Here is a 17,265-nt window from a genome sequence, read left to right on the forward strand (position 1 = left end):
TTTACAAAACTAACTAAAACAGATAAAAATTATGGATAAAATTCCCTTCGTTTTCGTCTCTGTCAATGTCAGATTGATATAAAATCGATTTATTTCACTCGAGCAATTTAAGCTAGCGGGACCATACGCCACTTTTTGCTCCGTCACTTGTGTTCACTTGTGGTTTCCAGTCGTCTTCTGGTCCCCACTCTACCTGGAAACATGGAGACTAAAGCAGCAGAGTCCTGTCTGGGATTGATTTGAATAGGAGCACAGAGAAGAAGAGAAAAGAGACCACTGAACTACAACTAAACTACAACTGAACTACAACTGAACTACAACTGAACTACAACTAAACTACAACTGAACTACAACTAAACTACAACTGAACTACAACTGAACTACAACTAAACTACAACTGAACTACAACTGAACTACAACTGAACTACAACTGAACTACAACTGAACTACAACTGAACTACAACTAAACTACAACTAAACTACAACTGAACTACAACTGAACTACAACTGAACTACAACTGAACTACAACTGAACTACAACTAATACTAAAACTAAGCATTTAGGAGAAAACGAAAGCTAATAAAAACGATCAAACCTGCTCTAAAAACTAATTAAAACGAACTGAATTAGAGACAAAAAAGTCAAAACTAAATAAAACTAAAGTAGAATGAAAAATCCTAAACTTTTAGAACCTTGATCCAGACTAATCCAGTCCTAAATGCTGGTTGGTTGTAGTCTCACAGATACAGTCTGGGCTCAAAATGTGAAATTGTAGAATTAATAATAGAATGGGTTTAACTCCAGATGAACTTTTGTGTCAGATCAACCAGATCTACTTCAAACCCTGTCTGCACATGACAGTACATGGACTGGACAGGTTCTATCAGTGGAACATTTACACATCTGTTCTTCGCCAGATTCTTGCCAATACACACCCCTGCCAACCAGGGTGGAACCTCTGGGGTGGGGGTGGGGGGGGTGCTGCCGGATGAGTTTGACAGTAGTTGGAAAAATTCCAAAATAGAATAAATTGAGTGAATAAAAATAGTTGTTACGTGGGGAAAACAAAAGAAAGTCAAACATGAATTGTTAGTGTTAGCTTCAAACTGTCAAAAACAGGAGTCGTTTACAGGAAGGAGAACAGTTTGATGTTACTGGGGGGGGGGGGGGGGGGGCACTGTGGGTTAAAACAAGGGCTGTGTATCAGCCACAATCTGATGATACGATTCAAATCGCAATACTAGGATCACGATATGATATATCACGATATATCATGATACTGTTAAAAAGGCTATTTTTTATTGCTTTTGTTTCGTCCTGGAAAAATTGAATTCCACCAGAAATCTTCACAAATACTAAATACATTGTTATTTGATCCCAACAGGATCTAATGTTCTATCACAAAATGTTCCTGTGTTCAAACTGAAATTGTGTTTTACAGACATTTCAGTTTCAGATCCTGTTCAAATGTTCATATTCTATTAGTTCAGAACTAACATCAGAACAGGATTTGAGTTCAATCCCAACAAAGGAACGAATATTATTGAATAAAAGAGTATGAAATAATAATTAATAAAATATAAACAAAAAAGAAGAACAAAAAAATTAAAATGAACCTCCATAATATCTGCATTTGAATAAATACCTAAAAATATCGATAGTGCTTTTTAATATTGATACAATATTATGAAATGAAAAATCACGATATATTCCAGAACTGATATTTTCTTACACCCCTAGTTAAAGCACCATATTTGGACATATGCAGTGTGAGAACGTGGCCTGTTTTGACTGGTTTCCTCCGTCTTGTGTTTGTCTGCAGTGTCTCCTGTGTCAGCCCAAGTTCTGGGCCGTGGAGGTCACAGCTCTGTGCCTGAGGACCAAACTGGAGCGAGGACGAAGCCGCTGCGTGGAGAGAGCAATGATGCAAACGCAGGTGAGGGAGGGGCGGGGGGGCGCTGAACCTGTGGCTCACATGTGGCTTTGTCAAAAAACATATGGAAATAGACGACCGTCATGTTTGAATATTTAGTTCTTACCTCCACCAAGGAGGCTGTGTTTCTGCCAGGGTGTGTTTGTTCGTGGGTTGGTTAGCAAGATAACTGAAAAAGTTAAGGATGGATTTTGATGAAATTTTCAGGAAATGTCCAAAATGGGACAAGTAACAAATGATTAGATTTTGGAAATGATCCAGACCACTGTCTGGATCCAGGAATTTTTAAAAGGATTCTTTATCTTTGGGAGATAGGGATCTTTTCATCATATGTATGTGTAACTGCACAATGAATGGTCAGAGTGCTTGGTAAAAAAAATACATAGTAAGTTCCCAACAGGTTCGACAAGATATTTAATCTGGATCCTCACAAAATTCTGGATACCATGATCCAGAACAGGAAAAAATAGTGGCGTTTTGGAATTTTCATTCTAACAAGGGAACAAATTATGGTATTGACATGAAACAAACACCAAATCATTGGGAGATCGGGATATTTTCATTTCCATTGTGATGGTAATAATGTTTTTTGTTTGGTTTTTTTGGTTTTGTAAGAGGTAGCTCTGTTTCATGTAATGTTCTCTTCTAGTAAAGACATATCGGTTGTTGTCAAATCAGTTTTATTTGTATGGGTCAAATGTTTCTATATATATATATTTCATTTCATAATACTGTATCGATATTAAAAAGTACTGTATCGACATTTTTAGGTGTTTATTCAAATGCAGATATTGTGGAGGTGCATTTTAGTTTTTTAGTTTTCTTTTTTGTTTATATTTTACTTATTATTATTTAACACTGTTTTATTAAATTGTTCATTCTTTTGCACAAAAATCCTGTTCTGATGTTAGTTGTGAACTAATAGAATCTGAACATTTGAACAGGATCTGAAACTGGAATGTCTGTAAAACAGAACTTCAGTTTGAACACAGGAACATTTGTGATAGAACATTAGATCCTGTTGGGATCAAATATAAATGTGTTTAGTATTTGGGCAGATTTCTGGTGGAATTCAATTCTTCAAGGAAGTAATCATCTAAAAAAAGAAACAAAAGTACGTCTCCATAATCTAACACCGATTTAAAAACAAACAAACAAAAAAGTAGCAGTGACAAGGCGCTTTTTTGCATCAAAAGAAAAAACACAACTTATTTCGAAAGTAAAAGCCTAGTTTAAGCTTTAACTTCTTTACCAGGTTTTCAGTGTGGGGTCTGAAAGTGGGGAGTCATCAATCAAGATTAGGGCTGTGTATCGGCAAGAATCTGGAGATACGATACAAATCACAATAGTAGGATCACAATATGATATGTCACGATATATCATGATTCTGTTAAAAAGGCAATTTTTAGTTTGTTTCTTTTTTTTAAATGATTATTTCTTTGAAGAATTGAATTACAGCAGAAATCTGCACAAATACTAAACACATTTTTATTTGATCAGAAACAGGATCTAATGTTCTATCACAAAAAGTTCAAACTGTGTTCAAACTGAAATTGTGTTTTACAGACATTCCAGTTTCAGATCCTGTTCAAATGTTCAGATTCTATTAGTTCACAACTAACATCAGAACAGGATTTGAGTTCAGTCCCAACAAAGAAACTAACATTATTTAATAAAAGAGTGTGAAATAATGATAAATAAGATATAAACAATAAAGAAAAATTAAAAAAAAATAAAATGAACCTCCACAATATCTGCATTTGAATAAAGACCTAAAAATGTCGATACAGTACTTTTTAATATTGATACAGTATTGTGAAATGAAATATCGCGATATATTGCAGAACTGATATTTTCTAACAGCTCTAGTCATGACAAACATGCACAGGTTTTGTAATGGGACTAGTACAAAGGCTGAACCCAAATGCAAGACCAGAATGCAGATGACCAATTGAGAGTGTTTATTAAACACAATCACAGTAGTAAAAACACAGCACAAAATAGTTAACACGTCTATGAAGGCGTGTGATTCTGGACTCTTCGTCCGGGCTGTGAACGGGGAATATGGATGGTCAGCACGGCCGAGCCGGAGGATTCCCGTCAACACCCCGACTAGGGCAAAACAGAGGATAGTCAAAAAACAAGCCAGGTCATACACAGGAGGGCAATTCAGGAGGCAACGGGACATGAGGGAAAGGCTACTCACGGTCAGGGTCCAGGCGAGGGTCGAAACACAAGGTAACACGTTGGAGGCTGAGGTAGTCAGGGAATAGGCAGAATCAGAAGTCGAAGTACGAACCAGGTCAGAACCAGACGAGCAGGCAGACAAGGAACAGGCAGAATCGGTGGTCGGAAGGCAAAACGGGTCAAGAACGGGCAGACAGACTGACAGGTATCCAAAAACGCTGGTAAGTGAGCACACAAAGGTAGAACACAAACTGGCAAAGAAACAGGGGAAAACACAGGGTTTAAATACACAAGAGGGAGGGAAGACAATAGGACACAGGTGGAGATAATCAGGGAGGAGTCAGGTAATCAGGAGCAGGTGAAACAATCAAGGAGGGGAAGTAAAGACACCAGACATGACACAAGAGGGAAACTTAACAAAATAAAACAGGAAATGACAGACAAAACATAAAAGACAGACACAGTCTGGGAGCAGACATGACAGGTTTATTATATGCCTGGAACTGAGTGCGTTGTTTCAGCCTTTCACTTCATCGCTGTTCGACGTGGTTCACATTCCACAGGTTCTGCTCGCTGTGAGGCTGAACTTCAGTGAACAGCAGCACACGTACCGTCGAGTCCATTAACAAAGTTAAAAGAGCTGCGGTTTCAACTTAGTGAGTTATCGACTAACCTTGTTCTCCCTTTCAAAACAACCCTGAGCACAAACAAAACCATTAATCCAGCGCAGATCCAAATGTTATTTTGGTTGTTGATCAATAACATCCTTGAAACAGAGCGAGCACAGACAGCAAAATGGGATTTAGAAAAAGGCCGATGAAGAAGCTGTAAGCCCCAAACACCTGGCATCTGAAAGCAGCCGCAGAGAAATACAACACAGAGGGTTTTCATTCCTGGAACATTTTCAGGCTGGAGGCTGGTTACTGAAGAGTAAAATTAAATGCTCTGAAACGTCACTCTCATACTTTATGAAGTTGGAGAGCGTTCCTGGAAATGTTCCCGGCTTATTGAACAAATGAAACATGGTGTGTTCCCTTATCTGTGTAGATATACAGACGTCAACCCTCTGACTGAAATATAAGACAGATCAATACACGCATATTTGTGTGTTTGTGGGCGCGGATATTAGAGGAAAATGAAGAAACCCTGGAGTCGAACCCAATAATAGACAACAACAGCAAAACGAGTGTTCAGAACTCCAACCTCCTCCTTCACCCTGAACGGTGTGCATGTGTGGATCGACTCCTTCTGTTTAAATCCAACAGTTTCCAGGTTGTTCCATACACAGAAACAGTTGAATCTGGTCCCAGTCATGTGTCTGTCCAATTAGATTCAATTCACATCAATATTAGTTGAGTTCTGATGAAAAATGTGTCATTAATGGGATTTTCAATGTTAAATGTAAATGTCCACAGAGTCCACATTCCACAGTGGATGTGGACAATTTAGTTCCAGATACAAGAGATTGTTCTAAGCTACAGGTGGATCCAACTGGAGGCTAATTGGAGTCATTTGGAATTTTGGATGAATTTTAGAAAATGTCTCAATGATGACAGATGGAAAACTGTAGATGTTGTGACCTTGCTGTGACCTTGAACTTTGTCCTACTGGGACCAAAATGGACTGGGTTGGTTCCAGGGCCTAGGCCTATCTGTGGGGAAGATCTGGGAAAGATGGGTGGAAGAGTTTTACTCTAAAGTTGCTAAAAAACACGCAAACAAACAAACACACAAAGCAAAGTGATCACAATACCTCCTGGCGGAGGTAACAGTCCAGAAATATAGTTTTTATGTGTCAACCCATGAATAGGATGTAACCATATGAAAATTTCATATCACAGTTACTGTGACTAAAATTATCACAGTTATCATTGTTATCTCAGTATTGTTGAAATTGTGCTCAAAATGTTCAGTCCCAACAAAGGAATTACCATGTGCCTCTCAGACAGTAAAAAGTGCTTTTAGGATGCTTCAAATAACCATTATTTAATAAAACAGTGTTAAATAAAAAATAAAATAGAAACAATAAAGAAAACCAGAAAACCAAAATGAACCTCCGCCATATCTGCATTTGAATAAAGACCTAAAAATATCGATACAGTACATTTTAATATTGATACAGTATTATGAAATGAATTATTGTGATATATTGCAGAACCGATATTTTCTAACAGCCCTAACCAGACACAGACATAAAAGCAGCAGCAACAAGTGTCTTCAAAAACTTTAAAACAAAGACAAGAGTTTATCCTGAAATTAAAACCCAGTTTTAGTTTCAGTCTCATTACACAGTTGTTCAATCTGAGATGGTTTTATGGACGTTTTATGGCTTATTCAGTGTTTTTGGATTGGACTGGTTTGTGTTTCCTGTCACATGTCCAGTGTTCAGTTGTGTTGTCTTCATTTTTTAACTTCTAAACACTTTGTAATAAATCTTTTCTCTGTTTTGTCTGAATGGATGAACCCATCACTGAACCTTCGTCCTCCTCTCGTAGGCCATCGCCGATCATTTTGAAGACGTGAACTGTCCCGTCACCGAGCGCCTCAAGCTCTTCTACTGCGTCCAGGCTCCGACCCGATGGACCGTCCAGGTATTTGACAGGCTCCGCCCACTAAACAGTGAGGTGGTTTTCTGAATGATGACACTGAGCCTGTGTCCGTCCACACTGATCAGTACATGATTATTATTGATCATGTAAACCAGGGCTGTCGAACTCCTGTTAGTTCAGTTCCACATTCAGCCCAGTTTGATCTGCAGTGGACCGGACCAGTAAAATAAGAACAGTGAAAAAAGTAAAGTTATATTCTGATCAGGTTTACATCTACAAAGTTTCCTTAAAAATCTGAATAACATGAACAACTTGAATCATCTTAAGAAAAACAATTATAATTTTAACAATGTTCTGCCTCAGTTTATCATTTACAAATGTGCATTACAATCACACAAAACATTTAGTAACAGACAGAATATTGGTCAAATTGCATTTACTTTTCTTAAAACATTTCTGTTTGTTCAAATTTGTTCAGGTTATTCACATTTTTTGTAAAAGTATAGTTTGGTAATGTAAACATTTTCATGTAATTTTACTTTTTTACACCAAAAAACCAAAGAGAAATTTTGGGGTTGTCATTATTTTTAGGTTATTATGATAATATTTTATTGTTCTGACCCACTTGAAATCTAATTAGACTGTATGTGTCTGTATGTGGAACCTGAATTAAAATCATTTTGACACCATTGATTGTTAATATCTTCAATGTAATTTTTGCATTTCACAAATTCATCCCGTGGGCCAGACTGGACCCTTTGTTGGGCCGGATTTGGCCCCCGGGCCACATGTTTGACACCTGTGATGGAAGCGGTCTAATGTGATCTGCTTGATCAGATAACAGCAGTAATCTGATTACAGTAAATCAGGATTTGTCCCAGTCCTCCATGTCTTCATGCATGTGCACAGGTTCATCTGATTTATTTAGTTCAGTTCCATCTGAACATGTGGAAAAACTGTTAAAGGAGTGGGCGTGGGCTGAGTGGGCGTGCGTCCAGGGGCGGAACAACATGGTGTCGTTTATCCAATTATTGTCCAGTTTAGAGTCAGTTTAAACCAGTTCCACTCAGTCCCATTGAAGTGCATGGACGCTGAGCGTAACACAGACACGGGAATGGATGAGAAGTGAACAACATCCAGTCCACTGATCTGGGATCAGACTGATTCTGAACCAACTGGTCTGAGAGATGAACGTGTTCCAACACATTTGGAGTCAATGAAATGAAAACAACTGAACAGATCTGAGCATTTAATGGGAGTCATTTTAGGGGCAGATGAGCTTCCACTGCAGTCTGACAGAAATCGCTTCTGTTCTGAATATTTAATGTCACTGAATTTATTCCACTCAGATCTTTCTCTTTGTGAAATTCAGACCATAAATTCCATCCCATAGTTTTGTAGTTCCACCATGTGGTTCCCTGTTTTGTGCCATTATCAGGTCAAATCTGTTCGGCTGATCTCACATTAAGATGGTGTTGATGAAACATTCTGAGTGTGTACGTACCCACAGGTCACTCTGAGTCTGTTCTTTGTTCTTTTTGTTCTTGTATTTTCTTTGTCCATCCACAGAAACTGTTGGCGAGTTTACTGACTGACCTGGGCTGCACCAGTTCAGCCCTGCTGGTGTACGAAAAACTGGAGCTGTGGGAGGACGCCGTTATCTGCTACGAGAGGCTGGGCCAACACGGAAAGGTACCAACACACAAGCACCGGAAACACCGCATTTGGAGATGAACCAATGTGTTAGCAGGGTCAACTTTAATGGAAGGAGTTATAGTGTTAAGAACCAGTTATTTAATATGTTCCATTTCAAGGTTATTATTGTTAACGACAACTAACGAAATGACCAAAACTAGAATTGAAAAAACATTTTCATTAACTGAAATAAATAAAAACTATAATTAAAAGAAAAAAACAATTACTGAAACTGTATTGTGTGTTTACAAAACTAACTAAAACAGATAAAAATTATGGATAAAATTCCCTTCACTTTCATCTTTGTCAGTGTCGGATTGATATGAAATTAATTTATTTTGCTCTAGCAATTTTAGCTGATGTCACCATACGACACTTTTTGCTCCGTCACTTGTGTTCACTTGTGGTTTCCAGTCGTCTTCTGGTCCCCACTCTACCTGGGAGAAAGCAGCAGAGTCCTGTCTGGGATTTATTTGAATACGACAACAGAGAAGAAGAGAAAAGAGACCACTGAACTACAACTAAACTAAAACTAAGCATTTAGAAAAAAATGAAAACTAATAAAAACTATCAAACCTGCTCTAAAAACGAATTAAAACTAACTGAATTAGAGAAAAAAAGTCAAAACTACATAAAACTAACTGTAATGAAAAATCCAAAACTATTAGAACCTTGTTCCATGTACAAAATTCCAAAAATGATCATACATGTATGATAGATATAACTCTATCTATCTAGATAGATACATAGATATACTGTTGAAAGTGTTCATACACCTGTTTCAGTCACTCCTGCCTTTTCCCAGACTTTTAACACATACAGTGCTTTCATTCATTCATTCACTCATTCGTTCATTCATTCACTCACTCAGTGGTTTTATTAAACTTATGCATGGATTATGCAGACATTAGATAACACACCTGTCAGAAAAGCAGGACTTATCTAGTCTGTAAACATGTAACATGTCTGTATATGTACTCATTCAGTGCACAGATAACTGTGTGTGTGTGTGTGTGTGTGTGTGTGTGTGTGTGTGTGTGTGTGTGTGTGTGTGTGTGTGTGTGTGTCCTCCTTTAGGCTGCTAGGCTTCTGTTATTCAATTACATCCCCCTCTGTCTGTGGGATTTGATTACCCAGGTGCTTTAGTCTAATAACAGAAGCCCCCCCCCCCCCCCCCCCCCCCCATGGTCAGCTCAGCCAGTCGTCCGTGTTCTGTGGTCAGTGGGGTCTGGAATTACAGGGCAGTGCATTTGTCTGGAGGAGTTTGGTGTGCGTCCAAACACACTCACCGCTCCGCTGCCTTCCTTTGTCCTCTGTATTCTCATAAAAACAAAGCAGGTGCACGACTGCAGCTGAACCAAAGCACAAACGTCCTGCATCTGGATTTTATTTTTCTTCTTCGGTGATTCGACCACCATATCTTCACGTATTACGGGCCTCACTTTACTTTCTTGCCTAGGGCCCCCAGATATCTTGAAACGGCCCTGCTGCCAGCATGTATACAGGTTCATCTGATTTATTTAGTTCAGTTCCATCTGAACATGTGGAAAAACTGTGAAAATCATAGAAAACTGACGTGACGTATTCAAACATGAGTAGAAGAAAATAACAGGAAGTTGGATTCTGTCATCACTAGGGCTGTGTATCGGCACGAATCTGACGATACGATACAAATCACAATACTAGGATCACAAAACGATATATCACAATACTGTTAAAAAGGCAATTTTTTTGTTTTTTGTGGGGTTTTTTTAAAGATTTTGTCCTGGAAGAATTGAATTCCAGCAGAAATCTGCACAAATACTAAACACATTTTTATTTGATCCCAACAGGATCTAATGTTGTATCACAGAATGTTCAAACTGTGTTCAAGCTGAAATTCTGTTTTACAGACATTCCAGTTTCAGATCCTGTTCAAATGTTCAGATTCTATTAGTTCACAACTAACATCAGAACAGGATTTGAGTTCAATCCAAACAAAGGAACGAACATTATTTAATAAGAGTGTTAAATAATAAATAAAATATAAACAAAAAAGAAAAACAAAAAACTAAAATGAACCTCCACAATATCTGCATTTGAATAAATACCTAAAAATATCCAGACAGTACTTTTTAATATCGATACTGTATTGTGAAATGAAATATCGTGATATATTGCAGAACCCATATTTTCTAACAGCCCTAATCATCACTATGTTCGTACGAACTCTGAAAGAAATCCAATAATGGACTGGAGCGTCGAAACCAGGGTTTACGATTATCACATTTCTGCAGTGTTTGTATGTGTCAGATCTGATTATTACAATTATCAGATTATAACAGTTATCAGGTTTTTTAGTCCAACACCCTGGACTGTTGGATCAGCTGGTGTCCGTCTGTCCATCTGTCTTTTGTCCATCCGTCATCCACAAACAATTTTTCAAGAATCTTCTTTTTTCTGAAACACTGACTTGATATTTGTTGTGAAACATCTTTGGGGTAAGGTCCACCCCAAAAAATGGTGAAATATTGATTTTTGAATTTTTTATGAATTTTTTTAATTTTCCAAATCTCCATTGGTTTATACTGGAACCCATTTCAAAGTACCTTAACTTCAAAACAGTTGAACTTATTGATATAATTATTATTGGTAACAGATAAGAAGTCACATATGCGCTTTCATTTGGTGCCATGACCTTTGACCTTGAGTGACCTTCAAAGGTCAAACGAACGTCGATGAACGTCTTTAAATGTGCCGTTGGACTCCAGGAGCCTCGGTCCTGTTGGATGGTCGTGTAAACAGACTCAGTGGTTTAAAGGTTTCTGTACACTGGTCCTCCTGAAGGACTGGACCTGCAGACAGTGGAGTGGAAAGGATCACATGGGTTTAGAGCAGAGGTGTCCAACTCCTGTTCTTTCAGGTTCCACATTCAGTCTGATCTGATCTGCAGTGGGCCAAACCAGTAAAATAAGAACAGAAGAACCTAGAAATAATGACAACTGACAATTTCTGTCTGTGTTTTAGTGCAAAAAAACCCATTAAATTATGAAAATACTTACTTTTATAAACTATCCAAACAAAAAAGATGTGAATAACCTGAAAAAACTGAAATTTCTTCATAAAAATCAGTGTAATTTTCTCAGTCTTCTTCCTCCACTTCTCATCAGTCCATGTGCATTCTGGATCAGATCTACAGACACTAAACACTGAGGAACAGGAAGAAAAGAGTTCAAACTGGACTGAATTTAATACAGACATTTCAGGTTGGACACATTTGTTCAGGTTATTCACATTTTATTGGTACAGGATAGTTTGTAAATGTAAATATTTTCATAATTTAATGTTATTTTTTGCACTAAAAGACAAAAATTTGCTACTCTATCTTTTTTTATCATTTCTGGTCTGAATCCCTGATTCTCAGTTTATGACATGGGATAAATTGGTATCCAGATTTATTTGGTCTGGAACAAAACCAAAGGTAAAACTTAAAACACTCCAGTCGGAAAAGTTAGAAGGTCTGTCTTTACCCAGTTTGAAACAGTATTACTATGCAGCCCAAATGAGGAGTATTGTAAATTGGTGTTCCCCTGAATATCAAGCCAAATGGAAACAGACTGAGTTAAATGTAGACATTTCACAACCTCAGGCTTGTTTAGGGGGTAAAGAACACACAGAATATAAGGGAGATAATGTCATTATAAGCGAATGGGAGACATGGACCATATTCAAGGACGCTAATTGTTGACGTCAGATCAGGTACAGAAAAGCAGTCGAATGTATCAGGAACAGCATCGCCTCTTGTTGTATTGTTTTTTGTTTTTTTGTTTCTACACTGTAAAAGTGATTTAAAATATTAAAATAAAATGTTAAAAAAAAAAAAAAGACAAAAATTTGAAGTTGTCATTATTTATAGACATAATGTCATATTTTTTCCCATCAAACCCAGTAGTAAATCTGCAGTCGTTCCTTTGTGTGGGTTCTTCTGCTGTTATTATTGGACTGTAGATCAGATTGGTCTGGATGTGGAACCCACACTAGAATGAGTTCCACAGCCTGGACTGTGGAATTTAGACACTTTGTAAACTCATCCCAGGGGTCGGACTGGAACCTTTGGTGGGACGCATTTAGGCCCTGGACCACATGTTTGACCCCCCTGGTATAGACTAAATCTGATCACCTGAAGGCAGTCGGAGCAGGAACACTCCGACAGAAAACCTGTGAGTCTCATGTGTTCATTCCGTCACATGAACCTGTGCACATTTACACCCGGCACACCGTGTCGTGTTGGCGCTTGTTCGGATCCGCGTTGGTGAGTTGAGGCTCCGCCCTCGTCAGGTGGAATAATGAGCCCATTGTTTTCCATCCCATAATGCCACTACCTCCATTTAGATAGTTTTAGTAACACACAGCCTGAGCGTCGGCGCATTCCTCTACTGTCACTGGCTGATGTGGAGCCAAGAACAGAGTGTGCACCCAAACCACAAACCCCGTCAGTCTGATCTAAAGCACGGGTTCTCAACCGATGGAGCACCACCCACAAGAGGGTCCACACCAAGGTTCTACCAGTTTTGGATTTGTCATTCTAGTTTAGTTTTAGTTAGTTTGGACTTTTTTTCTCTAATTCAGTTCATTTTAATTCGTTTTTCGAGCTGGTTTGATAGTTTTTATTAGTTTTCGTTTTCTCCTAAATGCTTAGTTGTAGTTCAGTTGTAGTTCAGTTGTAGTTCAGTTGTAGTTCAGTGGTCTCTTTTCTCTTCTTCTCTGTGCTCCTATTCAAATCAATCCCAGACAGGACTCTGCTGCTTCAGTCTCCATGTTTCCAGGTAGAGTGGGGACCAGAAGACGACTGGAAACCACAAATGACGGACCAAAAAGTGTCGTATGGTGACAGCACAGAAAACTGTGAGAGACAAAGAAATCCATTTAACATCAATCTGACATTGACAAAGACAAAAATGAAGGGAATTTTATCCATAATTTTTATCCATTTTAGTTAATTTTATAAACGCATAATACAGTTTCAGTTAGTTATGGTTTTATTTTCTTTTAATTGTAGTTTTTATTTATTTCAGTTAACGAAAATGTTTTTACAATTCTAGTGTTCGTCGGCAGTGATTGAAGGAACGTTCACTCAAATTTTTCGGCAAACCGTTTTTAGACGTTTCCATTTTCTACACGTCTCCATCTTATTGGACGTTGGACTCCATTGGTGTGACTGCTGTGGCTGCTTCTTAGGTTACAGTTTTTCATCACATTTCTGTCCAGTGGAAACCACGTATCTCCCGATGTCAGGGTTCGTACACATTCTTCAAGGTCAAATTCAAGCACTTTTAAGGGTCATTTTCAAATGTTTCCAGCCCACTCCTTTATCACTGGGGCCAAATAGACTAAAAACAATTTAACAGAAATACCAAGAATTTTTTCAGTTAGTCTGATGTTCAGTTCCACATTTACTGGTTAGTTCATTTGAGTTGGATTTCATATCAATCTGACATTGACAAAGACGAAAACGAAGGGAATTTTATCCATAATTTTTATCCGTTTTAGGTAGTTTTGTAAACACACAATACAGTTTCAGTTATCATTTTTTTCTTTTAATTATAGTTTTTATTTACTTCAGTTAACGAAAATGTTTTTCAATTCTAGTTTTTGTCATTTTGTTAGTTTTTGTTAACAGTTATAACGTTGGTCCAGACCTGTTTTCAGTGGGTCGGGGCCTTTGTCTGGGTAAATAATGTTATTAAAACAAACCTGTGTTTTATTTTGAATGAAGCTGAGCCCCGCCCATTCAGTAGGGGGCGCTAATGCTCTGTAATGATCATTAACACCACACATTTCACAGAATAAAAGAAGAACCGAAAGGTTCTGTTCAGATCATGTTTAAACTCAGGTCTGACACTGACTCCATCAGATCTGGTTTTACCTTCACTGGACTAAAACCTCAGTGGGTTTAATTCTTCCATAAGTGACTGAATGAACTTTTATTTTTAACTGAGTTCACCTTTTAGTGTGGGTTCAAATGGACTTAATTTCGTGTTAAAGGGAATATTTCCATCTGTATGGTCGCCACCTGCTGGTCAGTTTGGTTTAGCATTAAACTGGTCTGTGTTTTCACACTGGGATATTCTGGATTATCTCAGGTTCAAAACACAACATCTGTTTATGAAATACATTTGAGAAGTTTAAGGTGGGGTAGTGGGTCCTGAACCCAGACCAGTTCAGAACTACTGGACTAAACTGCACAGACTCAACAGGTTATAGACCATAATATTCCATTAATAATGTGAAGAACAGTCCAATCACAACACAAAGGCCTCATGTTTACAAGAGACTGGTCCAACAGAAGCACTTTACAGTAGCGCTACCCCCCCACCCCGCTCCCAATAATCACGAATCGCAACAGTTTTATCCCAGTTTTAACCCAGTTTTATTCCAGTTTTATCCCAGTTTTATCCCAGATTTATTCCTGTTTTGTCCCAGTTTTGTCCCAGTTTTGTCCCAGTTTTATCCCAGTTTTGTCCCAGATTTGTCCCAGTTTTAACCCAGCTTTAACCCAGTTTTAACCCAGTTTTAACCCAGTTTTGTCTGTTTTATCCCAGTTTTAACCCAGTTTTATCCCAGTTTTGTCTGTTTTATCCCATTTTAACCCAGTTTTATCTCAGTTTTGTCTCAGTTTTATCCCAGTTTTATCCCAGTTTCATCCTAGTTTTGTCTCAGTTTTGTCTCAGTTTCATCCCAGTTTCATCCCAGTTTCATCCCAGTTTCATCTCAGTTTTGTCTCAGTTTTGTCTGTTTTATCCCAGTTTTATCCCAGTTTCATCCTAGTTTTGTCTCAGTTTTGTCTCAGTTTTGTCTCAGTTTCATCCCAGTTTTATCCCAGTTTCATCCCAGTTTCATCCCAGTTTTGTCTCAGTTTTGTCTCAGTTTCATCCCAGTTTCATCCCAGTTTTGTCTCAGTTTTGTCTCAGTTTTGTCTCAGTTTCATCCCAGTTTTGTCTCAGTTTTGTCTCAGTTTCATCCCAGTTTCATCCCAGTTTTGTCTCAGTTTTGTCTCAGTTTTGTCTCAGTTTCATCCCAGTTTTGTCTCAGTTTTGTCTCAGTTTCATCCCAGTTTCATCCCAGTTTTGTCTCAGTTTCATCCCAGTTTCATCCCAGTTTCATCCCATCGTCTTTGATGTGATGCCTGATAACAGAACAGAACCGGTGCTGTCTAAACATCACGTACTGTCGGTCTGAGTTGATTCGGTCGTTTGTTCGGTGTTGGTTCACAGGCGGAGGAGATCATCCGGAGGGAGTTGGAGAAGAAGGAGACCCCCGGCCTGTTGTGCCTCCTGGGGGACGTCCTGAGGGATCAGCAGTTCTACGACCGGGCCTGGGAGCTGTCGGGCAGACGCAGCGCCAGAGCCATGCGCTCCAAAGCCCTGCTGCACCTGCACAACAAGCAGATCCAGCAGTGTGTGGACTGCTTCGAGGAGTCGCTGAAGATCAACGGCATGCAGGTACGACAGCGATAGGACGGAGGAAGACCGAAGGGTGTGAGCAAAACAACAGACACAGGAACCAAAAAGGAAGACAACACAGAGGGAGGGGCCTAAAGGAAAGTAGAGTTCAGTGGATTGGACTGGATTAGATTAGACTGGATTAGATTAGATTAGATTAGATTAGATTAGATTAGACTAGATTAGATTAGATTAGATTGGACTGGATTAGATTAGATTGGACTGGATTAGATTAGATTGGATTAGATTGGACTGGATTAATTAGATTAGATTAGACTGGATTAGATTATATTAGATTAGATTAGACTGGATTAGATTAGATTAGACTGGATTAGATTAGACTGGATTAGATTAGATTAGATTAGATTAGATTAGATTGGACTGGATTAGATTAGATTAGATTAGATTAGACTGGATTATATTAGATTGGATTAGATTAGATTGGGTTAGGTTAGGTTAGATTAGATTGGGTTAGGTTAGGTTAGATTGGACTGGATTGGACTAGATTAGATTAGATTGGACTGGATTAGATTAGATTAGATTAGACTGGATTAGATTAGATTAGATTAGACTGGATAATATTAGATTAGATTAGATTAGATTAGAATGGACTGGATTAGATTAGATTAGATTGGACTGGATTAGATTAGATTGGACTGGACTGGATTAGATTAGATTAGATTAGATTAGATTAGATTAGATTAGATTAGATTAGATTGGACTGGATTAGATTAGACTGGATTGGATTGGACTGGATTTTATATTTCTTTTACCTCTTTCTACCAGTTCTTGTTATTTTGATCTATTTTTAAAACTGCATCTCATATAACAAGGTGAGAGAGAAACTGTATCTCACCTCCTCGTACGTCCTGTGCATAAATACTGAATCTGTGTGTGTGTGTGTGTGTGTGTGTGTGTAGCTGGGTGTGTGGTTCTCCCTGGGTTGTGCCTACTTTTCCTTGGAAGGCTATGAAGGAGCTGCTCGGGCGTTCCAGAGGTGTGTTGCACTGGAGCCAGATGTAAGTACACACACACATATACACACACACAATCTGGAAATGTACATGTCAGTTAGGGATGTAACGATATGAATATTTCATATCACAGTTATTGTGACCAAAATTATCACAGTTATCATTATTATCGCGGTATTGTTGAAATTGTGCTCAAAATGTTCAAAAAGTACTAATACACACACTGAAATAATTTAACCAAGTTGTATTTAAAAACAAAACAAATACAATAACAGTCCCAATGTCCCTTCTGTGTCAGAAACATTCCAATATTAACCCTTAGTGGTCTGAGCCTATTTTGTCTGTTTTTCAGTCCTTTTGATTTTACCTTTATATACTACATAAACAAATGTTTACTATACCCATGTTTGGGATCTGTTTTTTCAGCACAACTTCATCTATATCAT

At 38.2% G+C, this 17,265-nt stretch overlaps 1 protein-coding gene across 1 annotated transcript in view; it reads left to right on the forward strand.

The window, feature by feature from the left end:
- ttc27 (tetratricopeptide repeat domain 27) overlaps nt 1-17,265 on the forward strand; it is a 109,282-nt gene that overhangs the window by 69,080 nt on the left and 22,937 nt on the right. The window contains 5 exon segments of the mRNA XM_030156619.1: nt 1,824-1,937; nt 6,616-6,711; nt 8,239-8,361; nt 15,618-15,845; nt 16,766-16,864. Coding sequence (XP_030012479.1) covers nt 1,824-1,937; nt 6,616-6,711; nt 8,239-8,361; nt 15,618-15,845; nt 16,766-16,864 — 660 coding nt within the window.

Source organism: Sphaeramia orbicularis, chromosome 15 (assembly GCF_902148855.1).
Source record: "Sphaeramia orbicularis chromosome 15, fSphaOr1.1, whole genome shotgun sequence".
NCBI classification, from domain to species: Eukaryota; Metazoa; Chordata; class Actinopteri; order Kurtiformes; family Apogonidae; genus Sphaeramia; species Sphaeramia orbicularis.